The 13,251-nt window shown below is 44.2% G+C and overlaps 1 protein-coding gene across 1 annotated transcript in view; it reads right to left on the bottom strand.

Annotated features, from left to right (window-relative positions):
* Positions 1–1,203: 1,203 nt before the first annotated feature.
* C1H8orf74 (chromosome 1 C8orf74 homolog) overlaps positions 1,204–13,251 on the bottom strand; it is a 56,122-nt gene continuing 44,074 nt past the window's right edge. The window contains exons 3-4 of the mRNA XM_060754655.2: positions 8,618–9,018; positions 1,204–1,638 (exon numbers count right to left, since the gene is read on the bottom strand). Coding sequence (XP_060610638.2) covers positions 1,378–1,638; positions 8,618–9,018 — 662 coding nt within the window. The 3' untranslated portion in view covers positions 1,204–1,377. The remainder of the gene's footprint in view (positions 1,639–8,617; positions 9,019–13,251) is intronic.

Below are 13,251 nucleotides of genomic sequence, written 5' to 3'. Positions count from 1 at the left end.
TCTCCTGCATTCAGCTAGATGGCTTTTGTGGTCTCTTCCAACTCTATATTCTACGATTCTATGACTGCCTTTCCTAGTGAGTCACGTTATCCCATGAAATGGCCAAAGTCTGTCACTTTCAGATGAGTCATCTTATCTTCTAAGGAGAGTTCAGGCTTAGTTTGCTCTAGGATCTAATTATTTGCTTTCTTGGCTGTCACTGGACATGGAGATCTCTCCTCCAGATATTTATTTATTCAACCCAGGGGTTTTTAGTGTTCGGCACTGAATTACGTGTATTTGGAGATTATTGGTTTTAGGATGGATCAACCTTGATGGAAGCTTAAGAGTAATGCATCGCTAAAACACAAACACAAACACATACCTCATGGGTTAAAAGCAAAATCAAATATTGAGTTTATTTGGAAATGCTGCCACGGGGCATCAAGAAGACGGGGACACAGAAACACAGCGAGCATCTTGCAGCAGTGAAGTTGGGGCATTGCAAGGGCAAATGTAAGCAAAAGTATATAAGTCTCACAATTTTAAGCCCCATGTAGTGATTTCCAAACCTTGGCACACCTTTAGGGACACAATTTGGGTTTTTCATGCTCATAGACACTTATATCTGGGAAGAGAGAGATTTAGATCTTCTTCTTACTGAGCTGTTCCTGGATTTCACTATTTAAGACTATGGGATTGTGATTGAGACCATCTTTGAAGAAGGTTTTATGCCAAATAGATATTTCAATATAGATATATTAATATTAGTTCTACTACCTGGAGTAATACATGTCTATCAAAAAGATTCAGCTTGAATTGTTCTTGCTGATACATACATACATATACATATACATATGTATATGTATGTATGTGTGTGTGTGTGTATATATATATATATATATATATATATATATATATATATATATATGAATCTTCTATCACGAGAAGTTATTTCCTTCCTTTTTTCTTAGGGAGGGGTGATTTACAATCGGCACAAATCAATTGCCATGTTGGTATCTCAGAGAGAGATTCCAAAAAACGAGGAAAGGGGAAGATAAAAGTCAAAAGTTTCCTTAGTTTCTCATTGGGCTTTATGAGAGCAACTCTGCAGTTTTATGGAGCTGTCTGAGGTTCTGAACAAATTTGGGGTCCACCTCTTGAAAAACTCAATGCAGATTCAACTCTCCAAAACAATAGAATCATTGGTTGCTTTGGATTAGTATGTTTAAATTTCCAAATCACAGAAACCTTGCTTTCTTAAACTACAACTCCCAGAAAATCTCCAGCTAGCATGGAGTAGGGGAATTCTAGAAATGGTAGGAACTTTCCCAAAGTCTGTCAATTTTCCTTCCAAGGGATTTTCAGTGAACCCAAATGTAAAAGCCTCATTGTGGATTACTTCTTCTTCTTCTTTGTCTTCTTGTCCTCCCCTTTGCGCTTACTTTCTGGTGATTTCTTCTTAGCTTTGCCCTCTTTCCTTCCTTGGCTCTCCGGCGTTGGAAGTGGTGGGTAGATGGGTGGTGGGTTTAGCGTCAGGCTCTTCTTCTGGAGCTTGAGCTGCAAGATTTCAAAGGTGGTCTCAATCTCATGCTGGATGATATCCTGGAGAGTCTGGAGCTGGGCTTTGATGGCGTCTCTGACGAGAGAAACGAGAGCCTGGAAAGCAAACACAGCGCACCTTAAAACAAAACCCAAAATGTACCAAAGCAGTGATGATGCCAAACACTCCCACCATACATTTGACACCCTGGATAACTCTATAAAGTTTGGAGTAAACCCAAATAGGATTCACCACCCATCTGAGAGGAGGAGAATGAGAGGAGACATGGGTTGTTGTTCATTCGTTCAGTCGTCTCCGACTCTTCGTGACCTCATGGACCAGCCCACGCGAGAGCTCCCTGTCGGCCGTTACCACCCCCAGCTCCTTCAAGGTCAGTCCAGTCACTTCAAGGATGCCATCCATCCATCTTGCCCTTGGTCGGCCCCTCTTCCTTTTGCCTTCCACTTTCCCCAGCATAAATGTTTTCTCTAGGCTTTCCTGTCTCCTCATGATGTGGCCAAAGTGCTTCAACTTTGTCTCTAGTATCCTTCCCTCCAATGAGCAGTCGGGCTTTATTTCCTGGAGGATGGACTGGTTGGATCTTCTCGCAGTCCAAGGCACTCTCAGAACTTTCCTCCAACACATAGGAGCCATGCTTAAATACTTGAAAGGATCTTGTATTGAGGAGGTAGCAATGGATTCAAATGGCAGGAAAAGAGATTCCACCTAAAAATTAGAAAGAACTTCCTGATGCCAAAAGCTGTCTGATGGTAGAATACGCTGCCTTGGGGTTTGGCTGTGTTTTGTTCTTTGGAGTCTTAACACAAAGGTGGAATGGCCATCTGTTGAGAGTGCTTTGATTGTGCACTCATGATGCATGACAGGGAGTTGGACTGGATGGCCATTAGTTCCCTTCCAACTCTGTGATTCACAATCCTACCATTTCCCCAGCCAGCATGGTGCAAGATACGCCAGCAGTGGCTAACTTTACGTCTGTTCCAGGAATCCAAGGTGGGGCTTGGGAACAGAGAGCTCTAGTTTGTAACTGGAGCTGGGTAGGGGCCAAAAAGATAGTGGTGGGGGGAGCATCTGAGGTTGCATGTGGGTCAAGGAGGCAGCTTGCGGCATGTGGATAGAGATACCTGTCAACAGAAGCCACAGGGTTGCTGTGATGTTTGGCTGCTCTCCCATATTCCCAAGAGCTATTGAGCTTGGAAGAGATCCATCGGATCTCGGAGGCCCCTGCGATGGCAATGGGACCAGGTCCAAGACCCACCGAGAGGAACACCGAATCCTGGGGAGCTTTCCATTTGCACCCAGGGTGGGATATTGGCACAGCTGGGTTTCGCACTCTGCTCGGGTTCAAAAGGTGACGCTCGCTGCTCTTTTGCTGTGCCTTCGCCCACAGGTCTTGGCCTGGTGACAGCTTGCACATGCCTGACGCACAGAGGGTTTGTTTCATTTTATTTTCGTAAATGGGGCCCATGGATGCCGCTCCGCAAAATGCCTTTGAGTTTCAGTCGATTTCCCCAAACAGAAAAGATTTTGGAGCAAAGAAGAGCTGGCAGGGGGCAAGCCCAGACAGGTGGAAGGCTTCCATCTCGAGTGAGCGAGACAAACTGGGTTGTCACAGATTAATGATGCAAATTTCGACTGTCAAAGAAAGAGAATTTGGGGAACGGGGACCCAAAGATGTAAGCCTGGGATGCTCTCAATCTGTGGTCTAAACTGGGAAATCAGATCCAAATGTATTGAACTACAAGATTACAATTCTGGGAACTGTAGTCCAAAAATGGACACTCAAAATACTAACACCTGTTCTGACAGATCAAACTTCCCAGGCATTTCGCCATCCCACTTCTTACTCCTTCTCCAAGAAGGAGAATGTATGATCTTCTGAAGGTCTCTGTTCCACAGTCAACATGGTCTTGTTATAAACAGATTTTCCCTCAGATTGTGACCCAATCTCCTCTCTTGTAATTTGGACCCACAGATTGAGGCCCGAATAGGTAGAGACTAATCCTCATCAGTCCTCTGCCATCCTATTGTTTCAGTTGCTTTTAAAATGTTCCAGCTTCTCATGTCTCCTCCCATTTCCCCCTTAGCACACTTCAGTTGCTATAAATGCAAAGCAAAATAGTTTGTATTAAATTAACTCAGCAAAAGGGGAGACGAGAGGAGGGATATCCCAAAAGTTGCTTCACTCTAGTCAACCAATTTCCAGTTCACCTAACATAGCATGTCTAAACCTGGGGATGGGACCCCTGAGGGCTCATGAGGGGGTTTCAGAGGGGTCACCAAAGACCATCAGAAAACATATATTTCTGATGTTCTTAGGAACCCCTTTGGCAGAGATGACTAAAGATCTCTCTGCCTGTCTTCCTTTTGGGAAACAGATGGTGAATCCTCCCACCAAAAGCCCTCCTTTAATGTGATGGACTCAGCTGGCCTCTCAGCCAAAGGGAGGGCTGTTTCTGAGAATCCAAGCATGGAGGGGAGAGCAGGCATGCTTGGCGCATGGAAGTGTTGTGCGCATGTGCGGGGTGACGGAGAGCATGCAAGGCCGGAGGGAGTCTTGCACTAGCGAGTCCCTTCAAGGTGTGGGGGTTCTGTGTGGGAAGTTTGGCCCAATTCTATCATTGGTGGGATTCAGAATGATATTTGATTGTAGGTGAACTATAAATCTCAGCAATCACAACTCAAAAATGTCAAGGTCTATTTTCCCCCAAACTCTACTAGTGTTCATATTTGGGCATATTGAGTTTTCATGTATTAAAATTTGGGTGTATCAAGTATTTGTGCCAAATTTGGTCCAGTGAATGAAAATACATCCTGCATATCAGATATTTACATGACGATTCTTAATTACAGTTATGAAGTAGCAATGAAAATAATGTTATGTTTGGGGGTCACCACGACATGAGGAACTGCATTATGGGGTTGAGAAACGCTGCTCTAGTCAACAAATTTCCAATCTACCTACCAGTAGCCCACAATTTACTAGCTTCTTTTTTAGATAGGCACTGAGTGCTATTTGATAAGGGTAAACAAAGTGTGGCCCTTTACTGCGGCTTTTTGTGGTCCCTGATCCTTTAGACAAATCATTTTTAACAAAAAAGAGGGAAAATAATCTTTTCCTGAGGCATCCAAGGCAACAATTCACCTTTGAATTGATGCCACGGCTTTCCTGTGGTTTCCAAACTTTGGGTCTCCAGGTGTTTTGGACAGTTCCTAACAGCTGGTGAGCTGGCTGGGATTTCTGGGAGTTGAAGTCCAAAACACCTGGAGGCCCAAAGGTTGGGAACCACAGCATCCCTTATCCAGAAATCCCAAATACTTCAAAATCCAAAATAGTCCACACAGGTGGCTGAGATTACAGTGACTCCTCTGAGTTCTGATGGTACACAAACTTTGCTCCATGCTCAAAATTATTAAAAATATTGTATCAGATTACCTTCAGGCTGTGTGCATAAGGTGTAGATGACACATCAATGCATTTCGTGTTTAGACATGGGTCCCATCTCCTACTTATCTCATTACGTGCGTATATGCAAACAGGGATCTTTCAAAGCCTGAAAAATCCCCAAATCCGAAACATTTCTGGTCCCAGGCATTTTGGAGAAGTGATACTCAACCTGGGTTGGTGTCAGTTTTCCAGGCTGTATGGTCATGTTCCAGAAGCATTCTCTCCTGATGTTTCACCCACATCTATGGCAGGTTTTGCCTCAGATCCATCAGGCAAAATGGGATGGGCACTGGAGCTTTCAAGGTGTGTGCTTGTTTTGTATGGGATCTATTTTATTTTGTGTTGTTAAGGCTTTCATGTCTGGAATCACTGGATTGCTGTGAGTTTGCTGGGCTGTATGGCCATGTTCCAGAAGCATTCTCTCCTGACGTTTCACCCACATCTATGGCAGGCATCCTCAGAGGTTGTGAGGTCTCTAAGGATGCTGTTGCACTCCAGAACAATAACAATCCTCTGACTTTAAACACCACACATTGAATAGGAAAAAACAATCCCTTTACTGAAGATAAGTAAAAAGCAGTAAAGTAAAAAGCATTTTAAAGAAATAGGTAAATTCAATTAGGTAAGAAGATAAGCAGGAACAAATTAGTCCAAGGTCGAGTTCAGCAACATTCATAAAAGCAAAGTCCACACATCTCCAGTACAATCCAGAAAATCAAGAATACATTGATCCAAGGCTTGGGTAAGCAATCATGAAATCCAGAAATCTAAAACCATGAACAAGAATTATCTTAGCATGAAACTTCAAAGCAAGGTTTCCATAAAACAAGGATGAGAATTTGGCATGATTCTAAATGATGCTTCATCTGACTACACATCCCAAACCTGAGACTTTTATCCCCTCGTTAGTTAGGTCACTAGTGGTCAGAAATTGGTTTCTCTTTAGTTGAGGCTTTGTTGTTGTTTTCTGTCGAAGCCTGGCAGAGCGCCTTAGCCTTTGCACATCTCTCCTGTTTCGACTGAACTCTTCTCGTCTATCTCTCGGCTCGTTATCTACTTGCTCTACTTGCTCATTAATTTCTGCAGGTGCCGAGCTATTTTCATCATCATCCCCACACCCCTCAGGGACATTCTCATGGGAAACTACAGGGATCTCCTGGTCATTCTCTGCATCAATATCACTGACCAAACCATTGCCATCTTGAAACTCATCTTGAACATCATTAACATCATTCCCCACATCCAAAGCACCCTGATCTTGAAACACAATTACAGGCTGAACTCCAAAAGATGCCTGCCATAGATGTGGGTGAAATGTCAGGAGATAATGCTTCTGGAACGTGGCCATACAACCTGGAAAACTCTCAGCAACCCAGTGATTCTGGCCATGAAAGCCTTCGACAACATAGCAATACTCAACCTGTTCCCATTATTCAAAACCTTAAATGGACAGACAGTCTGGAAAACTCACAGAAACCCTTAAATGGGTTTTGGTTTAGGAAAAAAGCCATTTTGGTTTAGGAAAAAAGCAAGGGGCATCATGACAGAAAGGTACAAAATTATTCCTGGTGAGAGAGATGGAGATGGGGAGAATATTCTCTCTCCTTTTTTCCAGAATTTTGCATCATCTACTAACAGTGCTCCATGCAGTCATGCCGGCCACATGACCTTGGAGGTGTCTATGGACAACGCTGGCTCTTCGGCTTAGAAATGGAGATGAGCACCACACCCCAGAGTCAGACATGACTGGACTTAATGTCAGAGGACTACCTTTACCTTTACCTTTTTACTGATTCAGAGAAGCAAAAAAGCAATGCCCAATTGAACCTGGGCAAGGTAAATGTGTAGCTATCAATGTAATTTCAGCCCAAGATACTACAAACAGGTGTGGCACCAACAGGGTGAATCTGGGGTGGCTCTGGGTCAAAAGAAGCCAGTTAAACATAGGTGAGAAATAATCTGGGAGCATACCCTTTAGCTAAGAAACCAGAAAAAACATGTTTCCTATCTCTGTGTGTTTGAATGACAAGCTGTGACCGATACTTCATGCATGAATATGAGTCAACAGTGTGATGCGGCAGCTAAAAAAGCCAATGTGATTCTAGTCTGGATCAAAAGGAACCTAGTGTCTAGACTAAGGGAAATCTTCTGCTTTGGCTGAACTCACCTGGAATACACCTGTGCCAAATTCTGACCAACTCAATAAGGAGTTGGACAAGATGGAAGTTGTCCAGAGAAGAGCCATCACAATGCCCAAAAGTCTGGAACCCATGAATCCCCACGAGGAGCTATTTAGGTAGCTGGATATGCTTGGGTTGGAGAAGAGAGGGGACACGATAACCATGTTTAAATATTTGAAAGGATGTTGTGTTATAAACAGAGTAGGCTTGGTTGTTGTAGGTTTTTCCGGGCTATATGGCCATGTTCTGGAGGCATTGTTTTCAGTGCTCTACAGACCAGGACACAAGGAAGCAATGAATTCATATTGCAAGAAAGGAGATTCCTAAACATAATGAAGAACTTCTTAATAGTAAGAGCTGCTGGATAGTGGAATATGCTGCCTGCAAGCCTGGTGTCTCCTTCCCTAGAGGTTTGTACGCACGGCTGGATGGCCAGCTGGTTGGGAGTCAGCTACATTCAAATCAGTACTGACAAAGGTCAAGAGTTTGAAGCCAGCCCAGGTCAGAGTAAGCTCCTGACCATTTGTCTAACTTGCTGTTGACCTTTGCAGTCTGAAAGACAGTTGCATCTGTCAAGTAGGAAATGTAGGTACCGCTTATGCGGGGAGGCTATTTAATTTAATTGTAATTTAACTAATTTACAATGCCATAAAAAGCTCAAGCAGCGTGCAAAAGAATGAGGAAGTACTCCATCGGTGTCACAAGTGGACCGTGAAGCGACAGCTCCCCCAGTGGCCAGAATTTGAAGCATATCCTCATGAAGCTGGAGAGTTAAATAGTCTCTGTGTGTCTGTCTTTATATGCTTTGAATCCAATTTTCCTGCTTCTTGGTAGGGGGTTGGACTGGATGGCCCATGAGGTCTCTTACAACTCTATGATTCAATGATTCTATGTTGTGTGTCTCTGGCACTGAATGTTTGCCATGTATATGTGCATTGTGATCTGCCCTGAGTCCCCTGCGGGGTGAGAAGGGCGGAATACTGTAATTAATTAATTAATTAATCTGTCAGGAGTGCTTCAATGGTGTCTTACCATATAGAAAAATGAGCTTGGACTGGATGGTTCTTGGGGTCTCTTCTAGCTATGAATCTACGATAGGCTACTCAATGATGTATGGCAATTCTCAACAGTGGGGTGTGCTGTGGTGTCTCTTAGCAGAGTCGGGATGGCTTGGATTCTGTCTTTCTGTGTGAAAGAATGGGATTGGACTGGATGGTCCTCTTCCAGTCATCTGATTCTATGATAAAGGGGCTATCCTTAGATCTCAGGTTTTGGCCTGGGATGTTACTGAGCTGGCAGCCCTATGAAGGACATCATAAAGTTGGAACAACCCCAAGGGCCATCCAACCCAACCCCATTCTGCCATGCAGGAACACAGAATCAAAGCACTTCTGACAGATGGCCATCCAGTCTCATCTTAAAAACCTCCATCACAGTCTCCCGATTTACCTCTCTGCTCAGGCCACCGGCTTGCCTCTGGACACTCCTGTACACTTCCTGCAGTAGATGTTCTTTCTTTTCCCATAGGGATTCTCGGATGCGTTCCAAGCTGGCCCGCTTTTCATCTTCGGCCGCAGAGAGGGCGGACAACTGCTGCTCAAACTTCCAGGCTTCCAGTTCCATGCCTTCGCTCAGGGGCAAAGGGATGGGGGGCGCATAGACCTCCAGGCTGCCAAAGGACTGCTGGCGGTCTCTCTCCCGGGTCAATACAAACTGATAGAGCCAGTAATGCTTGATGAACGTATTGTGGAAGTAATCGCAGACGGCACGCAACTGGGTCGGGGACAACTTCACCCGGAAGTTGACAAGTTTCTCTTGCAGGACTTGGATGGCTTGTAAAGGGGGAACACCTGGAGTGGGGCAATGGAAGGAGGAGATTATTATTATTATTTGTGATATTATACATTTTTCTCAGGAGGAGGCGGTGGTTCACAGTATCATAAGCTGCTGACAGGTCTCTGAAGACAGCTCCTATCACAAAGGACTACCACCTCACCCGTCTCATAGGAAACCTGCAACAAAACAGGAGCTTTTTTGTTGAGTTCCAGGGCCAGAGAAGCAGATGACGGAAACAGAAGAACGGCCAGCCTCAGGGGAGCGTGCTTGCTCCATCCATGTTCAACATTTACACAAATGACCAGCCACTGCCAGAAGGGACAGAAAGTTTCATCTATGCTGATGATTGTGCCATTACTGCTCAAGCAGGGAGCTTTGAGATGGTTGAACAGAAGCTCTCCAAAGCTCTAGGTGCCCTTACTGTCTACTACAGGGAAAACCAGCTGATCCCTAACACATCTAAAACACAGATATATGCTTTTCATCTCAAGAACAGATAAGCATCCCGAGCTCTGAGGATCACCTGGGAAGGAATCCCACTGGAGCATTGCAACGCACCCAAATACCTGGGAGTCACTCTGGACCGTGTTTATCTACAAGAAGCACTGCCTAAACATCAAGCAAAAAGTGGGTGCTAGAAACAATATCATACAAAAGCTGACTGGCACAACCTGGGGATCACAACCAGACACAGTGAAGACATCTGCCCCTGCACTATGCTACTCTGCTGCTGAGTATGCATGCCCAGTGTGGAACACATCTCACCACATGAAAACAGTGGATGTAGGTCTTATCACGGGGTGTGCGCCCTACATGACTGGAGAAATTACACTGTTTAGCTGGTATTGCACCACCTGACATCTGCTGGGAAGTAGCAGCCAATAGTGAAAGGACCAAGGCAGAGACATCTCCAGCTCATCCCTTGTTTGGGTATCAGCCAGCATGTCAATGACTTAAATCAAGAAATAGTTTTCCAAGATCTACAGAGACACTCATTGGAACACCTCAGCAAGCAAGAGTCCCTAAAGTGGCAGGCTCAAACCCAGAACCTCAACCAATGGCTGATACCAAATGAGAGACTCCCTCCTGGGCACACAGAAGACTGGGCGACTCGGAAGACGCTGAACAGACTGCGCTCTGGCACCACGAGATGCAGAGCTAACCTTAAGAAATGGGGCTACAAAGTGGAATCCACGACATGCGAGTGTGGAGAAGAACAAACCACTGACCACCTGCTGCAATGCAACCTGAACCCCGCCACATGCACAATGGAGGACCTCCTTGCGGCAACACCAGAGGCACTCCAAGTGGCCAGATACTGGTCAAAGGACATTTAATCAACTACCAAGCTTGCAAACTCTGTTTTGTCTGTTAAAAATTTGTTAAAAATGTAATACAATTGTCTGGTTGATACTGACACGATAAATAAATAAATAAATAATAATAATAATAATAATAATTATTATTATTATTATTATTATTATTTACCTGCTTCTCCTCATAGTTGGAGGTATATTATAGTTAAATTACAAACATAAAGCACAAGATCATTAAAAATACTATACCTCATACTATACCATACCATACATTCTGTATTCACTTGATATTAATAATAAATACTAATACGAATAAAACTTTATTTATATACCTCTCTATCTCCCCGGGGGGACTCTGGGCGGTTTCCAAGCAACAACATCAAAACACACAGAGTCACAACATGACCAAAAAATAACAGTAACAGCAACATAAGCATGGAATTACTCAACGACAACTAAATATTAAAAGAAAAAATCCTGCCTGCTCTTCATATCTATTTGTTAGGGAATGGAAAGGGAATGGGTCAGGACAATTAAAAAGGCTGGGTCAAGGCTGATACAAATTGAAATAAGATGGGACCGGCATTTGGGTACAGTACTGTAATAGGTAAACGACAAAAGTGGGGACGGGTTATTTCCAGGGGCCTGTTAGGAGATGTTGTCCGGATGCCCGATCACCGTCTCCCAAAGCAGCTGCTCTACTCCGAACTTAAGAACGGAAAACGGAATGTTGGAGGACAGGAAAAGAGATTTAAAGATGGCCTCAAAGCCAACCTTAAAATCTCTGGCATAGACACTGAGAACTGGGAAGCCCTGGCCCTTGACCGCTCCAGCTGGAGGGCAGCTGTGACCAGCAGTGCTGCAGAATTTGAGGAGGCACGAGTGGAGGGTGAAAAAGAGAAACGTGCCAAGAGGAAGGCGCATCATGCCAACCCCGGCCGAGACCGCCTTCCACCTGGAAACCAATGCCCTCACTGCGGAAGAAGATGCAGAGCAAGAATAGGGCTCCACAGCCACATACGGACCCGCAAGAATATTGGAAGACAATCATCCTCGGAAAGCGAGGGATCGCCTAAGTAAGTAAGTTAGGAGAAGGACCAGGGTAATATATAGAGGCTAGGTCGTGTCTGGACAGTGTCTGGGCTCGAAGATTTGTTGAAACCACCAAGTCTTCAAACTCTTACGAAAATAGGGGAGGAATGGGGCCTGTCTTATTTCCCTTGGAAGGGTTTTCCAGACGCGGTGGTTCAACAGCAAGAAGGTCCTCTCTCACATCCCCACCAACCGTGCTTGTGATGGAGGTGGGAGTGAGAAGAGGGCCTCCCTGGAGGATCTTAGAGTTTGTGCCGATTCATAGATGGAAATACGATTGCGAAGATAAGCGGGGCCCGAACCATTTGAATATTGAAATACAATCATGGAAAGCAAATAAAGACAAACTTAACTTAAGGAAACACGTTTTCACTCTATTATAAAAACAGCTTTCTGGATGTTGTACGCATAGATTCGTGGATTGCTTTTGCCGGTTGCTTGAGAGTTCCATTTGTTTGAGTTCCACTCTTAACTGCCATGGCTCATGCCAAGGAATCATGACAGTTGTGGCTTTGCAAGGCCTTTAGACTTTTCTACCCAAGATTGCTAAAGCTTCACCAAACTACAACTTCCATGAGTCTTGGCAATTGAAGTGATGTCAAACTTAAGTGAATTCTGCTAGGACCGTTGACAAGGAGAGCCATGCCCGGTGAACCTTCACTAAGAAAGATCAGCCAGGAGAAAGTACAGGCACTCTGTGCTGAAGGCAAAGCTATAGAGCAGTGGTTCTCAACCTTCCTAATGCCGTGACCCCTGAATACAGTCCCTCATGTTGTGTTGACCCCCAACCATAATATTGTTTTCATTGCTACTTCATAACAGTCATTTTACTACTGTTATAAATCATTATGTAAATATCTGATATGCAGGATGCATTTTCATTCACTGGACCAAACTGGGCACAAATACCCAATACACACAAATGTGAATGCTAGTGGGGTTGGGGGAGGATTGATTTTGTAATTTGGGAATTGTAGTTGCTGGGATTTATAGTTCACTTCTAATCAGAGAGCATTCTGAACTCCACCAGCGATGGATTTGAACCAAACTTGGCTCCCATGACGAATGGAAAACACTGGAAGGGTTTGATGGGCATTGATCTTGAGTTTGGGAGTTGTAGTTCACCTATATCCAGATAGCACTGTGGACTCATGCAATGGTGGATCTGGACCAACTTTGGCACGAATACTCAATATGCTCAAATGTGAACACTGGTGGAGTCTGGGGAAAATAAATCTTGCCATTTGGGAGTTGTAGTTCCTGGGATTTATAGTTCATTACAATCAAAGAACATTCTGAACTCCACCAACGATAGAATTGGTTCAAACTTCCCACATGGAATCCCCATGACCATCAGAAAATACTGTGTTTTCTTGTGGTCTTTGGCAACCCCTCTGACACCCCCTTGCGACCCCCTCAGGGGTCCCGACCCCCAGGTTGAGAAACACTGCTATAGAGGCTTATTATGACTTGGCCAAATAGGATGCAAGTACAAGCAATTCACTCCAAAAGGTACAAGCATGATTTCACTGAAAAATACAAGACATCGTATCCAATTCTGAGAGCCATTTAGACGTCCCACTCCTACATACACACACACAAAAGTTTTTATAGTTGTCTGGCTGGGAAATAGCTGGAGAGACCCTAGCTGTGATTTCCTTCCCCAAGGATTTATGTAAATGGAGGGCATGGAGAGGTAGCATACTTCTAGATACACTTTGATTCATTTCATTTGATACAATTTATACATCTACATAAATAAAAATGTAATATTTGGGTTGTTGTAGGTTTTTTCGGGCTATATGGCCATGGTCTAGAGGTATTCTCTCCTGATGTTTT

This window comes from Anolis sagrei, chromosome 1 (assembly GCF_037176765.1).
Source record: "Anolis sagrei isolate rAnoSag1 chromosome 1, rAnoSag1.mat, whole genome shotgun sequence".
NCBI lineage: Eukaryota > Metazoa > Chordata > Lepidosauria > Squamata > Dactyloidae > Anolis > Anolis sagrei.
Note: the sequence above shows the minus strand (reverse complement) of the source record. Positions and strands in the feature narration are given on the sequence as shown.